The sequence below is a fragment of the Sus scrofa genome, chromosome 13 (assembly GCF_054392235.1).
Source record: "Sus scrofa isolate SSC_HxYL_T2T_F1_AM1 chromosome 13, Sscrofa_HxYL_maternal_Yorkshire_Landrace_v2.0, whole genome shotgun sequence".
Taxonomy (NCBI): Eukaryota; Metazoa; Chordata; class Mammalia; order Artiodactyla; family Suidae; genus Sus; species Sus scrofa.
In genome coordinates, this window is record NC_139395.1 from 89347601 (window position 1) to 89367308 (window position 19708).

General features: G+C 44.3%; 1 protein-coding gene across 2 annotated transcripts in view; it reads left to right on the top strand.

Annotated features, from left to right (window-relative positions):
• The window catches only part of BFSP2 (beaded filament structural protein 2), an 82468-nt gene that overhangs the window by 53910 nt on the left and 8850 nt on the right, over positions 1 to 19708 (top strand). For both annotated transcript variants that reach the window (XM_005669841.4, XM_084989751.1), the window contains 3 exons: positions 1947 to 2103; positions 3365 to 3526; positions 18811 to 18942. In XM_005669841.4, the coding sequence (XP_005669898.2) occupies positions 1947 to 2103; positions 3365 to 3526; positions 18811 to 18942 (451 nt within the window). The remainder of the gene's footprint in view (positions 1 to 1946; positions 2104 to 3364; positions 3527 to 18810; positions 18943 to 19708) is intronic.

Genomic DNA, 19708 nt, shown 5'->3' on the forward strand with positions numbered 1-19708 from the left:
AATGCTGAATGGATGTGCTGGAAGGGACAAGGCCTCACCTAGAGAGGTGAGCAAAATAGAACTCCAGAGGTACGTAGGGGATTCTTTCAGCTTGGGTCAAAGGGACCAGTCCCACAGCTACATGTAAATCAATGAAATTGGAACATACCCTCACACCATGCACAAACATAAACACAAAATGACTTAAAGATTTAAATATAAAACATGATACCATGAAACTCCAGAAGTGAATATAGACAAAACACTCTGACATGAATTGTACAAATGTTTTCTTAAGTCAGTCTCCCAAAGCAGTAGAAATAAAAACAGGAGTTTTTGGATCTGGCTTTGCCGTGGCTATGGGGTAGGCCGGTGGCTATAGCCCTGATTGGACCCCTAGCCTGGGAACCTCCATATGCTTTGGGTGTAGCCCTAGAAAGAAAAAAATACAAAAAAAAAAAAAAGAAAGAAAGAAAAGAAAGAAAAGAAAAAGAAAGAGAGAAAAACTGCAAAAATAAATAAATAAAGCACACTTGATTAAAAGGGGTGGAGGGGGCATACAAATCCCAGTTACATGCATGAGTTTCTACTTCAGCTGGAAGGACAGGACTTATTTCCAAATGGACTAAGTGTTAAAAAGAGTACATTTATGTAGAAAACCTAATTCTACATATAGAGTACAGAAAAAAATGCTTCAGAAACCTTCCCCCAAGTGCTGATTCAAAGGTACAGGGCCAGCTCTGAGGAAAGTCTCTGGTAGGATGCCACAGGACTTGTCCTTGGTCCCTTCATTTACTATTTTTAACTACAAAGTGCTCGAAAGTAAAGTGGTAGATGATACAAAGCCAGCAGGGTTGGTGAAGAGGAGAATGACAATCATGATTCAAAATGACCCCAACATGTTGGAACAATTGAGATTGAAAGAGAATAAACATGAACTCCTATTTTGGGGTTTAAATACCAGGTGCACCCAGAGAGGACAGGGCAATTGGGCTTAAAAGCAACTTGTGAAAAAATGCTCCAGTGTTCTACTTGGTAAGTGACTCAATATTAGTCAGCAGCAAATAGAGCTGGTCAAAATGAAATTAACAAACATACAAGGAAACGAAAACCCACAATGCAAATCTTAGGGTCCATGATGAATAGAATTAAAGGACTGAAAAAAAAGATTTGTTCAGACAGTCCCACAGGACTCTGAACTAATCAGGCAACATCTGGAGTTTTGCATTTCATTTTTCATTCCACATTTTTAAAAGGACGTAGAGCAATTGGGGCATTTCTAAACATTCCACAATTACATCTTAAAACTGGTGCTGGGAATCAAAGATGAATTCGAAGGGTCATAGTCTCTGCCCTTGGTAATGATGGATATGGAAGCCATGCAGAATGAAGAAAAGAACTGGGAACATTGAGTTCTTGAGGTTCATGAGGTTGTGGGTTCAATCCCTGACCTCGATTAGTGGGTTAAGGATCCAGTGTTGCTGTGAGCTATGGTGTACGTCGCAGACATGGCTTGGTTCCTGCGCCGCTGTTGCTGTGGCATAGGCTGGTGGCTACAGCTCCAATTTGACCCCTAGCCTTGGAACTTCCATATGCCGCAGGTGCGGCCCTAAAAAGACCAAAAAAAAAAGAAAGAAAGAAAGAAAGAAAGAATAATGATGGCAACACTGGTCCCCTTACCTGGATCTGATCTCTTGGAGAAGCTTTCCCTGGAGATCTGTGTTTCCAGTGCCCCGTGAGGATGGCACCCTGTTAAGCCATGTACCCTGTTATCAGAGAATGGCCGAAATACTTTCATTTTAATATATCAGCATATAACAATTGCATTAACAGTGTCCTCAAATCCTGGAACAGTGACTTTAAACACACACTGCCTATCTCATAATTGGCCTGTTGGTCACATTGATAATCGGATTGTTTTTCTTTGGTGTTGCCCAGCTCTGCTGATTGAGTTCCTTTACCTGCAGATATGAAAATGAGCAGCCATTTCGAAAGGCAGCAGAAGAGGAAATTAACTCTCTGTATAAAGTCATTGATGAAGCAAATTCAGCAAAAATGGATCTGGAGAGTCAGATAGAAAGCCTGAAAGAAGAACTTGGCTTTCTGTCAAGGAGCTATGAAGAGGTAGGCGGGAGCTGGGTTGCCTGCAGGACCAGAGACCCTCACCTGTCTGGCTGAGCTTCACAACACAGATGACGGCAGCCTCTTGGCTTAACCCGCCCAGGGCTGCAGGCAAAACATGAGTAAAATATTTTCAAATCCTTGGAGTGGGTGAGGTTACCCTGAGTCTCAAAATCACATGGCTTCAGGGACCAGGCTGGTACATAAATGAGGCAGCAGCAGGTCCAAGCAGGAGTGAGTGACAGATCCTACATTAAACTGGAGGGAAGAGTTCCTGTCACAGCTCAGTGGTAACGAACCTGACTAGTATCCATGAGGATGCAGGTTTGATCCCTGACCCCGCTCACTGGGTAACGGATCCAGTGTTGCTGTGAGCTTGTGGTGTAGGTCGCAGACATGGCTCAGATCCTGCGTTGCTGGGGCTGTGGTGTAGGCCAGCAGCTGCGGCTCCAATTTGACCACTAGCCTAGGAACTTCCATATACTACAGGTGTGGCCCTAAAAAAAAAAAAAAAAAAAAAAAAAGGGAAAGAAAGAAATTGGGGGGAACATCTGCTAGGCTGCAGTTTAGACTTTTTTCCAACACTGGACAAGCAAACAAAGTAACTCCAAGAATAGATCCAGGCCGTGGTTTAGTCACACTCCCCAGTGAAATTAGGTCAGATTCCTGAATGACAGGACTGAGGGGACCGCCAATGATGATGTGGTCCAGTGTCCCACAGAACTGCACTGATTCTAAACTGCTTCACACCTGTCACTGAGCCAAGACCTAAAGTGCTTGCAGTGGAAAAAGTCAAAACCACTTAACCACGTTCACACTGGGAAGTTCCTTCTTTTGTCCAACCTTGAGCTTACTGGGGACCAACAAGCCCACTTCTTCCTGTTCTTAGCTCACCACTCTCCAACAGTAACCCTTTAAAACCTCCGCAGCTATCTTTAAATCTCCTTCCGCCTACTTGATGAAATTTATAAATCTCATCTTGCTCTTGTTGCTTCCTTAGCATTCTTATTTCAGTATTTATTTATTTTGATTTTTGCTTTGGGTGAGCCTGGGCTTGTGAAGAAGACCAGCCTAAGAAACACATCCCGAGGAAAGGAGACTATGGTGCCCATGCTGGAAAGAGGACCAGGAACTTTGCTCGTTTCTGTGAAGCCCCACATTTGGCCGCAAAGTATTGCTCACAGAGCTGGGCTTCAGATGGCTAAAATTCTGTGTCTTTTCTTTCTCCTCTGGAACTCACTGGGGTGTATGTTGTCGTTTTCAGGATGTGAAAATGCTCTACAAACAGCTGGCAGGGTCTGAGCTGGAACAGTTGGATGTGCCCATTGGTACTGGCCTGGACGACATCCTTGAGACCATCAGAATTCACTGGGAGAGAGATGTCGAAAAGAACCGGGTGGAGGCGGGAGCCTTGCTCCAAGCCAAGGTGAGAGGCAGGACCAGCATCTTCACTCTGGCCTGTGCAGAAGGAGGCCAAGCAAAGACGAATAGCAGGGGAAGCTAGGAAGGAGAGCAATGGACTAGGAGTTTGTGGGGCAGTAGATACAAACCATTACATTTAGAATGGATAAACAACAAGGTCCTTCTCTATAGCACAGAGAACTGTATTCAATATCCTATGATAAACCATAATGGAAAGGTCTATGAAAAAGAATGTATATGTGTATATAACTGACTCACTTTGCTGAACAGTAGAAATTGGCACAACATTGTAAATCAACTAGACTTTAATTTTAAAAAATTTTTAGAAGATAAATAGCAGCCAAAATCAAAAGAAGAAATGCAACCATTTCAATCTTGTTAGACAGAAAAGACACACAAAAATAATGGCTTATTATTTACCTGTCTAAATGCCAGATATGTTTAAAATGGTAATACTCAGGAGTTCCCATCATGGCTCAGCGGTTAATGAACACAACTAGGATCCATGAGGATTCGGGTTCAGTCCCTGGCCTCTCTAAGTAGGTTAAGGATCCAGCATTGCTGCAGCTGTGGTGTAGGTCAGCAGCTGAAGCTCCAATTCAACCCCTAGCCTAGGAACCTCCATATGCCTTGGGTGTGGCCCTAAAAAGCAAAAAAAAAAAAAAAAAAAAGTAATAATACTCAATGCTGGCAAGCACATGGAGAAGTGGGTGATATTCTGAGCTGTTAGGAAGCACAACCTAGCATGGCATCTTTGAGGAAGGAATTTGATGATTATGCATTGAGAGGCTTAAAATACCCCTACCTACCATTTGAATAATCTGGACCCCATCCTAAAGATGTAATTGAAAATACAGATAATAAAGTTCACACCCAGATATACCCACTGAAGTATTTATTATTACCAGAGTGAAAAAAAAATTGGGAGGAAAACAGACAAATGTTGAGTAATAGGTAGGAGAAAGACTAAGCTACAACCTAACCAGGCAATGAAATATCTGGCAGTTTTCAGAAATGATGTTTATGAAGCATTTAGAGCAATACAGGAAATGTTCATGCAATAAGGGAAAAAGGGGGAGGGGGAGGAAGAGAGCACAGAATGGTATATACCAAGGGCCAGCAAACTTGTTCTGTAAAGGACGCAACAGTAAATACTGAGGCTTCCTGGGCCAGCTGGTCTCCAGGCAGTACTCAGCTCTGCCGCTATGGTGTGAAAGCAGCGGTAGACAGGAGGTAACCAGTGAGAATGGCTGTGTTCCAATAAAACTTTATTTATAGAAACAGGAAGTAGGCTGGATTTGGCCTCTGGGCTGCAGTTGCCAATCCCTGCTGTACACAGTAGGTAAAGCACAGACAAAGAAACTAGGCATCAGGATTAACAAGCAGTTTATTGTACTTCAGTTACACTTCAAGGAAGCTGTAAAAAAAAAAAAAATCAGAAAGAAAACACTAAAATATAAAGGTATTAGCATTAGCAGTGGTTGTCTTTAAGTGGGGGAACCCATTTCACATTGAGATTTTTTTTCTTGTTTCTGACTCTTTCTCAAGTTCTTCTTAAGTAGTGTGAATTACATTCGTGGAGGGAAAGCATCTTTTAATGAAACTCACAAATAAGAGGAGTTCCCGTCATGGCACAGCAGAAATGAATCTGACTAGGAACCATGAGGTTGTGGGTTCGATCCCTGGCCTCGCTCAGTGGGTTAAGGATCCGGCATTGCCATGAGCTGTGGTGTAGGTCGTGGAAGCAGCTCAGATCTGGCATTGCTGCAGCTGTGGCACAGGCCAGCAGCAACAGCTCCGATTAGACCCCTAGCCTGGGAACCTCCATATGCCATGAGTGCAGCCCTAAAAAGCAAAAAATAATAATAATAATAAATAAACAACTCATAAATAAGAAAGAAATTAATCAGAAAAAAGAATGCACAGGGTTTGTTCCTTTCTCCATCTCCCTCCCATTCATGACTCTGGAATTCTGAGGCAAGGATGAAAAGGGCAGAAAAGGAAGGAAGGTGTGAAGGAAGTGGGGAAAATAAAGTAGCACTTGAAAGAAGGCAAGAGGTCTTTGTGCTGCTCCTGAGGTCTTGGTGACTATTGAGTGGGTCTCAATCCTGGCCTCACAATAAAATTGTTTCAGGGCATTTTCAAAAACACTCAGGCCCAAGACCAGTTAAATCAGAAGAAGGAAAAGGACTTCATGGGTTTTAAGCTCACTGATGATTCTAATACTCAGCCAGCATCAGGAGCCACGAGAGTTGATAAAAATTTACCAAGAAAAAAACCAGGAGCAACTTTTCTGACCCGTGTTCTTCCAGGCCCCCCTCAACCCCTGCCCTACAACTATTAACAGGAAACTTCTCTGCAGGGTTTTCACCAAGTCAGGATCCCCCCCAGTGCTCTCCAACCCAGAAAATGTTTTCCACTCCCCAATTCTCCACCCCCTATCCCTTTTCAACAGCTTTTCTTTCCAACCTTCAGTTCTTTGGGCCAGGTCACTACAGATAACTTCCATAGCCAATAGTGCTTAGTAACACCATGAAATGCAGTCCCCACAATCAGTGAGAATTGAAACAACACAGAAAGAAAGTGAAACCAAATCATGGATTGGATTTGGGCCCATTGCTTCTTAGGGGATTTATGAACCCTCACAATGAATGACCCCAGGGAATCAATCGCCCTTCCTCATTTTAGAGGTGAGGAAACAGAGACCTACAGAGGGCAGTTGATGTCCTGAGGTCACACAGCTAGTTGTAGCACCACCGCTCATCTCTCATGGCTCTCGATCCAGGGCTCTTTTCTCTGCGCTGGGCTGTCACTTCTCCTTGGCTAGGTTCCCAAAGCTAATTGCAGTGTCCAAGCAGTTTGCAAACTTGCGTCTGTCCCAACACTCTGGGGATCCACACCACACCACAGTGATCATCTCTTTGGGAAAGGGTGGAGGGGCATCGTAATTAACAGAAATAAACACAGCATGGTGTGGAAAAAAAAGCTGGTCATTATTATTCACCCCTCACCCTCTTGAGAATCATTACCAGCCCAACAGTGATTCAAACATTAATTCTGAACAGATTCGTTAGTGTTTTTTTTTAATAGAGTAATCTGAAAGCTACATCTCAGGGAAAACAGGTAGTATTTGTTTCAGTTTGGCTGACGCTGCCCAGGCCTCTTGCAGAGAGGCAGAGCTCAGAAAATATTTGCACAATGAGTGAATTCCTCCGATCATCAGCGGAGATCAGAACTGACAGCCAGAAGTCCTCCAATAAATAGTTTTGTCAGTTGCCGCCATGCCCTGGGGGGCTGACTCTTGCCCAGCCTCAGCATCTCTTGCCGGTTTCTTGGCGGCAAAGCATAGATAGGAAATGGCTTAGCACACGCTGCTTTCAAAAACCTTTTGCAGAGGGAATATAAACACTTATTTAATTATCTCTCAGCCCGGGGAGGCTGAAAATTAATTGACATGATTAATTTCTGTCTTCATTTAGGTTCCCCCAGAAACTGATCCTGAGACAAATATTGAAGCTAGGTGGTTTGTTTGGAAGTTGGGGGAAGCGGAGAAGTGAAACAACAAAGAACACGTTATCCAACCAGCTCCTGCTGAGGGGAGACTGGAGTGTCCCCATGGGGGTCTGGAGAACAGTACAGAATATAGGAGAGGGGGGAGGCAAGGAAGCTGGGGTGGTAACACCACCTCCCTCGGTTATCTGTCATCTGTTAGCAGGTGACCTTTCAAAGACTTCCAGGCAAAGAGAGCCTCCAGGCAGAGGTACAGAGTCTAGCAGTAGGAAGGAAGCTGGGGGAGCTGAGGGGTTGAGGTGGGTGCCATCAGCATCCACTACCACTTATCTGCCAACTCTTCTTATGTCTTAATCAGTAAACACTTAGAAAGAGGTTCTGGCTGGGTTTTCTGGATGTTATGGATGTCAGGAACCTCACTGGTCCAGGTTTTGGAGCTTCTCAAGTTGAGTGATTCAATGATTGAGGGATCAGATTAGTCCAGAGAATTTCCAAGGGTTTTTAAGTCTGGCGCTCCTTTTCTGTTTGTTGTAGTCACCCACCTCAGGGTATCTGAAGATTCTTCAAGAACCTCCAACGCATGTCATTCTACCCTCCAGACCTCCTGGCTAGACATGGAACATACTCCCCAGTCTGCAACCAACAGACCTGCAAAAGGCCACCTTGGGGAATCTGAGGGGATCACTGTTATTATTCACCTGTTTCCTAGATTCATGCCCTGAGACATTTGTGCCCTTAGAGTGACAAACAAAAAAGAGAGTCCTGAGTGCAAGTATGCTCTTCCTTGACCTTGGCCCCATTTAGGTCCCTTAGTGCCCTTCTTCCCTAAAACTTTTGTGGAACTTATTATAGGTGCTTTGAAATCATCTGTCCATCATTGTTAGACGACCTCGAATTCAATAATGAAACTGATAACCATTTAAGGCCGTTGGTGCTGGCTGGACTTTTGGCAAACTTTCTGCTCAATTCTCACAACAGCTTCAAAAGCAGTAACTATTGTTATTCCCATTTCTTAGATGTGTTTATTGCTAGAAGGAAGGGAGGGAGAGAGGGAAGGAGGAAAAAGAGGCAGGAGCTTCTATTTTCCCTGCTGCTGGGCTGTTTCTACTGTTTTTCTTTCACAAGTGCAACCATTTCAAAAGTCCTTTATCATCAACAGGAAAATGATATTCTGGGTAGCCAAAAAGACACTTTTAAGAATATGGAGTTCTTATGTAGCTCAGCGGGTTAAGGATCCAGTGTTGTCACTGCTGTGGTGTGGGTTTGATCCCTGACCCAAGAACTTCTGTATGCCATGGGCATAGCCAAAAAAAACTCAAAACGAAAACAAAAGAATAGTATGCAGTTATCATCTTTTATGTCAGCATCGGTCCATCATGATATACATAATCACATGTTTCTTCCAACTGACCTTTTCCGTACAATATGTGATCCTCCTGGAAACAGGGCTGCCCTGTAGGCTGAGGGCTCCCAAAAGTTTCTTTTTTTTTTTTTTTCTTTTTAGGACTGCACCACAGCATATGGAGGTTCCCAGGATAGGGGTCGAATTGAAGCTGCAGCTGCTGGCCTATGCCACAGCCACAGCAATGCCGGATCCTTAACCTACTGAGCAAGGCAAGGGACTGAACCTATGAACCTACAACCTAGTCGCATTCGCTCCCACTATGCCATGACGGGAACTCCCTGAAAGTTTCCGAATCAAGCTTAGGTGACCTTCCCCACTTCAGTTTGCCTATTGATGGAACTGAAGTCCCTCCCCCAGTTCCCAGAAGCTGATCTCTGTCCCTTATTCATTGCAGCTGGATGAGTACAATGACCAAAGACTTATTCAGTCACCAGCATGAGCTGGTGGGGTGGGAGGCCCTCATGAGTCCCTCAGGGCCAGGAACTCTATGACAGATAGAATGCTGCCACGCAACCTGCCCTGAGACGAGGTCTGCACTTGCCTCTGATCCTTTTAAGGCATTTGTGGTCAGAAACTTTATCTGAGTGGTAACCATCCAGCCTCAAACAGTCAGGATGACAGATCGTGGAGACGGTTAAGAATGAAGAGAGGTGAACAGATGGAGATGCATTGTGGGCTTTCTGATTATTGATGGTCTTAGAACTGGAAGAGCCCCTGGAGACTGACTAGAGCAGTGCCCTCTGGTAGAAACTTCTGCAGTGACGAAAGTATTCTATAATTTTGCAGCAATTCAGTGTGGCAGCTACCAGCCACGTGTAGGTTATAGAGCACTTGAAATGTGCCTGATACAGCTAAGAAACTGTTTTCAATTTTTTTTTAATTTTTATGAATTCTAATTTAAATAGTTACGCGTGGCTAGTGGCTGCCATATTGGACAGTATCTACCCATGAAGAGACTGGAAACCTTGGATAACATGTCACCACATCAACTATTTTCACAAACAGTAACTTACCCTGTAAGGACAAATATTTTACATAGGCTCTTATGGCTATGCCTTTTCTTTGTTTGCTTTTACCAAAAGGGTCAGTATTTTCTGAGATATGTGAAATTGGATTAAATGGATTTCTGCTACTCAACTGAGGTCACTGGCTGTAGTCTGTGAGATGGCTGGATGTGGTCTTGCCAGGACAGCTGGCTGGGAGAGTTTCTTTCAAGGAGAATAGAGAGGGCAGACCCCTGAGAGCATCTGTGATCTGGGGGGCCCTGTGTGCTTAGGAGTGGCTGTAATCGCCAAGGGCTTTACAGTGAAATCAGCCCTGAAGGGTGCACTCACAGACAGCACTGGAGGGGAGTCACCTAGTATTTCTTTTTGTTTGTTTGTTTTGTCTTTTTGTTTTTTTTTTAAGGGCCACACCTGCCACATATGGAAATTCCCAGGCTAGGGGTTGAATCAGAGCTGTAGCCGCCAGCCTATGCCACAGCCACAGCAACACAGAATCCGAGCTGTGTCTGTGACCTACACCACAGCTCACAGCAACGCTGGATCCTTAACCCACTGATAGAGGCCAGGGATTGAACCCATGTCCTCATGGATGCTAGTCGGGTTTGTTAACCCCTGAGCCACTATGGAATCTCCTAGCATTTCTTATACCTCATACTATGTCACAGAGCGAACTTTGCTGAAGGGCCCCAGCTTGCTTTTTATTTCCTTTTTATTTATGCATTTTAATATATAATACCTTCACTTAGTTCAAAATTCACAATGTACAAAATGATACACAGTAAAAAGTGTCATCCAACACCCAGTCTCTGTTATGGGATCAACAAGTATTCTCCTTTACCTCTGTGTCCTTTTAGAGACATTTTATGTGTATGCAAGATAATACATATCCATTTTCTCTCTCTTTTTACAAAAAAAGTAGTATTCAGAACATACTGCTTTTTAGCTGCATAATATTGTACCACAGGGGGCAGCAGACTACGGCCAACAAGCCAAATCTGACCCAGTGCCTATTTCTCTCAAATAAAGTTTTATTGGAATGTAGCCATGCTTACATTTACATATTGTCTGTAGCTGCATTTGCATTACGCCTGCTGAGTTGATTAGTTGTGACAGAGACCATAAGGCTTGCTAAGCCTAAAATATTTACTATCTGGCCCTTTAGAGAAAAATCGCCAACCTTTGCTCCAGCTAATGGGTATTCCAGGGTTCATTTAACCTGTGCTCTGCTGATGAATATTCGGGTGGCTCCAATCTTTTGCTATTATAAATAAGACTATTCACTGACTTTGGATGTCACTCATTTCCCAATATAGAAATGTGTCTGATGTTTAAATTTATAGACACGGAATCACTGAGGTGAAAATGATGTGAATTGGTAATTTCGACAAATATTGCCAAATTACCCTCTGTCAAGGTTATAGCAATTTACATTTTCATCAGAAATATTTGAGATTCCTGTCCTCCACATCCTCACTGATACTGAGTTCTCACATTTTGTGATCTTTGCCAATATTATAAGTTAAAAATGGTTTTTCAGTATACTTTTATTTTGCATTTCTCATATTATGAGGAAGGTAGAACATCTTTTTATATGCTGAATTTCATTCATATTTGCTTTTGTGTGTCCTGGAGATCATATCTTTTTCCCTTTTTATTAGATCTTGCACTGTTTTCTTTTTGTGTTTCTTTCTTTTTCTTTTTCTTTTTTTTTTTTTGGCCATACCTGTGGCATGAGGAAATTCCACTGATGCAGCATCCTCACCCCACTGACCACATGGGAACACCAGGTGTTGCATTCTTTATTACTGGTTTGTAGCAACCGTTTGTGCATTGGAGAAATCAGTCCTCTCTCCATGACACAAGTTGCAAATATGCTTCCAGCTTGTCACTTGTCTTTCCTTAAGTTATGGTAGTTCCAGCTGGCTTTCAAAAGATATTGTTAGCCAGTAAGGAAGGGTTCGTATAAGAGCCAGGAGACCAGGCTTTGGTTGCTGTAGCTGTGAGCCATGGTGGTGTGTCCCAGCTGGGATCGCTAGGGCCAGGGGTTGGGGAATGTCCACTTGAGCCTTGGGCAGAAAGCTCTTCCCAGAAGAATTATTTTCTGAGTGTAAGATTGCCTTTTCTTATTCACAGTGGAAACACAGATCTTAAGCAGGCCAGGCCACTCATCTGCTTTGCCATTTAGGCTTCTCCAATAATTACTTTAAGAAGAAAAATATATTTTCCTCCCCAGAGTAACACTCATCACTGAGCCTCTTCTGTGTGCTTGCTCATGACCAAGAAAGTGGTCCAGCAGGCCAGGTGCTCCTCTGTGTTTCCTTTGGCAGCTTCCGCTGAGGCTGGGAATTGGTCCTACACCCTAAAGAGAGCAGCTTCAACAGCCAAGCAGTTCTCGCATAAATTCAGTCTTGGTTTGGCCTATCCAGGCCAGCTCTTTTGCCAATGTTAGCGTTTCTTTTTAATTCCCACTAAGGAGAACCCATGTCTCTAATAAAGACTAGGTGGCATCCAGCCTTCTCCCAAATAACTCCTACATCTGGCTGGGGTAGTGCAGGCAGGTGTATACTGCATGTGAAAAAAGCTAGCCTGAGCTAAATAACGTTTGTTTGACACCAGGTGACTGTAAAGTGCCTTACAATCATTATAATGGCAGGCAATCCTCCTAATGAAAAGATGATTTGATTTAATTCCATCCCTGGTATATCTTCCCTTTTTGTACTCCCTGTTATGTGCCTAGGACACATCACAGACCTTCAGCAAACCTTGTGGGGCATGTTCTAGGTGTAAAAACCAGGTTAGAGCCCCCTGGGGGTGGGGGGTGGGGATTGAGATGTAAGTAAGGAGTTCCTGCACACACCGTGCTACAATCTAGTGTGAGGTGGGCTGGGGGCAGGTGGGAGGCAATGGACAGAAGGACCACTCTTCTACAAGCAGAATGAGCTGTGCCAGGAAAGCAGGACCAGCAGAGCATTTATTGAGTGTTTGCCAAGTGCCAGACCATGTCCTGAGCACTTGACAGGCCTATTCTCATTTCTTCTCCCTAACACAAGATAGTGTTATGATTTTATTCATTTTATAGAGGAGGCACAGAGAGGTTAGGTAAATTACCCAAGATCACACAGTTAGAATGTGGCAAAGTTGGGATTCAAACCACATGTTCTTTTTTATTTCTTTCTTTCTTTTTTTAACAGCCATAGAAGGATATGGAAGTTCCTGGACCAGGGGTCGAATCGGAGCTGCAGCTGCCCTCCTACACCATAGCCACAGCAATGCTGGATCTGAATTGCATCTGTGACCTATGCTGTATCCTGCAGGCACGCCAGATCCTTAACCTATTGAGCAAGGCTAGGGATTGAACTTGAATCCTTGTGGATATTAGTCAGGTTCTTAACCTGCTGAGCCACAATGGAAATCTTTGAGTCAACATTCTTAACTTCTAGCCTGACCTGGACAGATCCCATGGCATGGGGGAACCCTGATCCCTCCTCTTTTTTAAGGATAAGCAAGTGACATCTTGTGTGAGGTTGGAAGGGCTTTGTCTTGAGGGACCAAAAGGTTATGCCAGACTTCTGTCAGGAGCTTTCTAGACCACAATTCTGTGCCTTCCCTGTGGATAAGATCTTTCTGTGATGCAAGACCGGGAAGGCTTATAACCCCGAGGAGCCCTCTGCTGCCCCTTTCTCCATGAGAATAACCATAATGAGGTCAGGGTGATCCTGGGAGATCTGAGAATCTTAAGAGCAAGGCAGCAGGCTGTGCTCTGCCACAGAGCAGTGCTCTCATAAAGCTGTTCCCCAGCTGCAAAAACCAGCTTGTGACTTGCTGGCACCCACGCAGCCACTGCTCGGGGAAAGGCAGACTGCACACATCCACCCCTGAGTGTGCAGCCTGGACACTCGTTCTGCTAAGAACACGCCAGCATCACTCCCTCCGATGCTCTGCCTCCTCCTAAACTCAAACTCTCCCCTCACACCTCAAAGCCATTTTTTTTCCAGCTCCAGGTCATCGCCAAGGGTGTTTGGGGAATGGCAATGCTAATCAGCAAACAATTGGTGTTTGGAGATGGCTCTTTCCCCTCTGTTTGGAGATCCTCCAGTTCTTCATTCTGATTTAAAAAACAACATGCTGCTCTTTTTCTCTCACTGCCCTCCTTCATGTGCACCAACATGCCAATTTGTAAATTTTAATTTGAAAAGTCTTACCATATTCCAAAATGCCAACATGCTTTCCTGCCCCCACCCCCCAAACATAGCTGGAGTGCAAACTTGGGCAGCCCAGCTCCTGCACAGTGGAGCCAAGATTTCAAGCTAGTTTGAAAGCCTGGAGACCAACATATTTGAATCTCAGTACACATCCCAGCAACTGCCCTGAACAATAGAACACACACCTCCCATCCCATGCTTAGGGGCTAGAACCGCACACCCACTGGTCTGTGAGAAGCAATCTGGAGACGCTGGGTTGAAATGGAAATAGAAGTACAGTTGTTATAATCATGAGAAAACAGAAATCTAAAAAGCTATTGGAGAAGAACATGTAATACTTTTAGGTGAGTTAAAGAACTAACTGTCCCTGGAGTGCCCCCATCGTAGCTAGTGGAAACGAATCTGACTAGCATCCATGAGGACCCAGATTTGATCCCTGGTCCCACTCAGTAGGTTAAGGATCCAGCATTGCCATGAGCTGTGGCATAGGTCACAGAGGCAGCTCAGATCCCATGTTGCTGTGACTGTGGCATAGGCTTCAGCTGCAGCTCCGATTCGACCCCTCGCCTGGGAACCTCCATATGCCTCAAGTGCGACCCTAAAAAGACCAAAAAAAAAAAAAAAAAAACCAAATTAACTGTCCCTGATGAAGGGCAAGTATCATTTTTTGTAAGCTGAGGTTTGGGACATGATATAAAGCAATACCGAAATTTATAGTGATCCAGTTAATTTCTTTTTCTCTCTTTATCTTAATTAAGTGGTATAGGAAGGTTTTTGTTGGAACTCCTGTTGTGGCTCAACAGCAATGAACCCAACTAAAAAAAAAAAGAAAGTTTTTGTTTGGTGCTGGGACATCATTAACACTTCTCTAAGACTTATAAATCTCACCTTTCAACAAAGAGAAGGCCAGCTTTGAGATATAGCAGCTTGGCAGGCAACATTTGCTGGAATATACCACAGTAACTTGTTTTTAATTTTATTAATTTTTTAGTTATCTTCTATCTATGGCAAGTGATAGTTTTATCAGTTTCTGTAGAAGTCTAGAACTTTGCTTCCACGGCATCAGGAAGAAGTTTTATTTTATTTATTTATTTATTTATTTGGTCTTTTTGCCTTTTCCAGGGCTGCTCCTGTGGCATATGGAAGTTCCCAGGCTAGGGTCGAATCAGAGCTGTAGCCGCCAGCCTATGCCACAGCCACAGCAAAGCGGGATCCAAGCTGCCTCTGTGACCTACACCACAGCTCACGGCAACGCCGGATCCTTTACCCACTGAGCAAGGCCAGGGATCGAACCTGCAACCTCATGGTTCCTAGTCAGTTTCGTTAACCACTGCGCCACAACAGGAACTCCCAGGTAGTTTTAAATGAAGATTCCTGGGACTCACTCAGGATCTCCTGACTCAGAACATGCATTTTCACAAGGTCCCCCACATGATGCTGACACACATTAAAATCTGAGAACTTGGAGTTCCTATTATGGCTCAGCGGGTTAAGAACCCAACACAGTCTCCATGAGGATACAGGTTAGATCCCTGGTCCCACTCAGTAGGTTAAGGATCCAGCATTGCTGTTAGCTGTGGCATAGGTCACAGATGCAGCTCAGATCCCATGTTGCTGTGACTGTGGCATAGGCTTCAGCTGCAGCTCTGATTCGACCCCTCACCTGGGAACTTCCATATGCCGCAGGTGTGGCCATAAAAAGAAAAAATTAAAAAAAAAATTGAGAATCCTTAACTACAGTTTCCATTTTAAGGACATTTATTTACAAAGAAAAAGAAAATTGGTTTAAATAAAAATAGTTTGAATTATTCAGATATGTGACAAACCACGCTGGTTGTCCAAGAATATTTGGGAAACACTTCAGTACAGCATTCTGGTAATAAACCTGAGACGTGGGGATTCTTTTCTCCAGAGATCGGTGAGTACTGAACCATGGAATACAAGCCACTCATTGTCTGGGTTGAAAGGAGGGACAGTTCACATGGGGCCATGGCTATAGACTTGGCCAGCAGTTTTACCCCAGACCTGCCCACCAAGGCTTTGAAACGTGCCTCCATGAGACTGGACTTTCCCTCACACCGGCTCTTACCCAGGCTGTGCTGGTGACATTTCCAACTCTCTCTGCAGGGGAATGTAAGCATATGTATTTATAGGCTAGTCACATTCATACTACTACTTAAAGGTAACAAAAAATTTCTGTTGATGTCTTTTTTTTCTTTCGTTTTCTTTTTTGGCTGCGCCCATGACATATGAAAGTTCCTGGGCCAGGGATCAAACCCAGGCCACAGCAATGACCTCAGCTGCTGCAGTGACAATACCGGATCCTTAACCCACTGTGCCACAAGAGAATCACCTATTCCTGTTCTCATGATAGAATTTTAGAAATACCAAGTTTTAAGATAATATGCTTTGTTTTTCCGTTTGCACATATAGCTTCAGTGTGACTTGCTATTTTTGTAACATCTGCCAACCATTTTTATAATCATTTATATCTCATCAATAGTAGTGACATAAAATCAGATTACAGAAAAATGCTTGATGATTGATATCTGATTAAGCCAAAAGTCAATCACATCAGTGATTGAACAAGGATAGCTCTGCTAGAATTTGGTTGATATTTTCATTGACCTGACTGAGCTCATTCATCAGTGTTGTGAGAAACTTATTTGTGAATCACATAATAATTTTCAGGGAGTTCCCATTGTGTCTCAGCAGTAACAAACCCAATTATTATCCATGAGGATGCGAGTTCGATCCCTGGCCTTGCTCAGTGGGTTAAGGATCCAGTGTCGCTGTGAGCTGTGGTGTAGGCTGGCAGCTGTAGCTCTGATTTGACCTCTAGCCCAGGAACTTCCATAGCCATGGGTGCAGCCCTAAAAAGACAATAATAATAATAATTTTCAAATACTAGAAAAATAGGCTGTCTAATTTTTGTGCCATTCACAATGCAAGAGCTACAGACATAATCTACTTTTTTTTTTTTTTTGGCTGTGCCCATGGCACATGGAAGTTCCTGGGCCAGGGATCAAACCCATGCCACAGCAGCAACCTAAGCTGCTGCAGTGGCAACACTGGATCCTTAACCTGCTGCACCACAAGCAAACTCTAGACATGATCCACTTTTTTTCCTTTCTTGCTTTCTTGCTTGTTTCAGGGCTGCACCTGCAGCATATGGAAGTTCCCAGGCTAGGGGTCAAACTGGAGCTGCAGCTGCTGGCCTACACCACAGCCATAGCAATGAGGGGTCCAAGCCACATTCATAGCAACACCACAGCTCATGGCAATGCCAGATCCTTAACCCACTGAGCGAGGCCACTGATTGAACCCTCCTCCTCATGGATAGCAGTTGAGTTCATTACCACTGAGCCACGACGGGAGCTCCTAATTTGGGGAATCTTAAGTTGAGGCATTGGTGGAAGTGGCGGCATTAAGCACTGGTTAAGAGCACAGCTCTGGGGTTGGCTGCTGGGCTTGAATCCCAGCTCTGCGCCTCATAGAACACATGATGTTGAATAAAGAGCTCAACTCTCTATGCCTCAGTTTCCTCATGTAAATTGGAAACTGCAATGACAATTGTTTCACAGGGTTGTAAAGATTAAATTATATATGCACTTAAAGCAGTTAAAAGAGTGCCTGGCACAAAGTAAGTGCTGAACATATGTTAGTTATCATTGGTATTATTCACCGCACAGTGGCTTTTACAAACGCATTTGTTTACTCTTCCCTGTTACATCCAGAAAATATACACAGCCAGTATTCGCATTTCAAGGTTCTAAAAGCTTTACATGCATAACCTGATGGGGGCCTGATGGAGGCAGTTCCCATATGATTCCCCGCTCATTGTCACCTGTGGGCATGGACTGGGACTCAGAGAGGCTGAATGATGGCCCAGGGACACAGAGCTGCAGGTACCCCGTCAGAGTCGGGCACATGGTTACTGTTCTTCAGCTGCTCCCAGGCCTTTGATGTACATCTTTGTTGGGTTCTTTATAGCCCTCAAACAGCAAGAACTGGCAGAACTAGTATTGAGATATAAGCCTTTTGACGTGGAACTTCTTAGCCAGTCAATGAGGTTGGACTGCTTTTGCATAATTCTGTAAATACGTATTCATACGTGGTAAAGATGGCAAATTCAGAAAGCCAGTGACCTGGGAGAAAAGGCAGTTGATTTTCTCCTATATTACTGGCTTGGAGACATTTCATCAGATGGTGCTGAGGGTTAATGAGGGTGAGCTCTTGTGTTTTCCCTTTTCCCAGCAAAGAGGAGGAAAAGTGACCTGCTCCCGGAATGTATGGGAAGAATCAGAAAATGCCCATCTTGCTCTGGGGAGAAGTTTCAAAACACAGACCTTCCCCCTGTATTCACAATTGTGGCCAGACAGGTTTTTACAGGGAAACCGGGGACTATCAGATCAAGTTGGTTCATTCCTTGTTTGAAAAAGGTGTGGGGCAATTGGAGTGCTAGAGGGGGTTACAAATTCTCTTAAGGGCAATTCAGCCCGATTTTTATCACAATCATAGATGCCTGCGATTTGACTCAACAGTTCCACTACAGGAATTTACCCCTCAGAGATCCTGCCATGTATGGAAAGTGAGGATTGCACTATGGCTCATAACAGGCCAAGACTGGAAACAAGCTAAATGTCCATCAGTGGGGACCTGCCAAGTAATTACAGTACTTCCAGGCAAGGCAACGCTATGCAGCCCTTGCAAAGAATGTAATTCATCTCTGTATACTGATACAGAATAATTGCTAAGATATGTTAAGTACCAAAGCAAGGGAGGATGAGCATACAGATTTATTTTTAAATGTATGAAATATTTCTGGAAGGAGGTATAAGAAACTAGAAACAGGAGAACAGAATAATTAGGGCACAGGAAGAAAAGGAGACTTTCTCCTATATATCCTTTAGAAACTCTTTGGAATTTTATTCTATTTGGTTTCATTATATGTTCAAAACTAAGTAAATATTGGAATACAAGGCACTCCATAGGTGTGGTATCCCAAAGCATTTCTATAGGTGTGGGCACCTATAGAAAAAGTGATTTTTAAGACAAACGGCTCTTTCCTCTGTGTTAGAGGCAGCAGAGTGGTAACTGGAGAGGGTGCGAGGGAAGGCCGGGTCGGGGCCCTGGCTCCCTCCTGCTCACCGCTGACTTTCCACAGCAACAGGCGGAGGTGGCCCGCAGGGCCCAGACCCAGGAAGAGAAGCTGGCCGCTGCTCTCAGGGTGGAGTTGCACAACACTTCCTGCCAAGTCCAGAGCCTACAGGCTGAGACGGAATCCCTCCGGGCCCTGGTAAGTGGGCCAGGAAGAGCCCTGGCCTTTCCTGAGCCAAATTTAACTCTCGACTGTCTAATTGTACTCATACGGGAACATAGGAGTTTGAGGCCTGCAAAGGATCGTCCGATACCAAATGGCAAGTGTAGTAAACACAGTTAGTGTCCCATCGAAATACCCTCCACCAGGGTGCTGCCCTGAAACCTGGTCCCTGACCGCCATAGAGGCCCAGGGAACTGCCCTCAGCAGAAGACACCTGGCCTAGGCCCATAGGCCCGCCCCCAGACTCAGCCATCAGCCAGTGGCTGACTGACAGGGTTTAAGAGCCCAGCCCACTTGCTCCAAAGTGGATTCCTCTGTGGAGAAATCCTCCTGCTCAGGAGCTCTCCACTGGGTCAGGCTGTAGCCGGATTCCAGCCGAGACCACCTCCTGGCTTAACACTTTGCATTGCTCTCCCTAGCTCCCCATTTTTCTGAAAGGAAACGCTTCATTACTGACATGTGCCAGGATCCCTGTGTCAGGCTCTGCTTCTGGGGAATCCAAGCAAAACTAGTAAGCGAGTTAGCTCTTCAGACTCATTGTGGTGTGTGAACAGATTTCTTGCATTATGAATTAGTATTGTTGGTTAAAATAATTATTAATAATACAGCAATCTACCCTCGGATCTCTGGGATGGACTGAAGTTGCATCCCAGGGGGTCAAGCACAGCTCCTCCTGGATGCCCCCTCCTGGGGGCCCTGTGTACTGATTCAATCCCCATGTGTACTGAACACACCCAAGTGC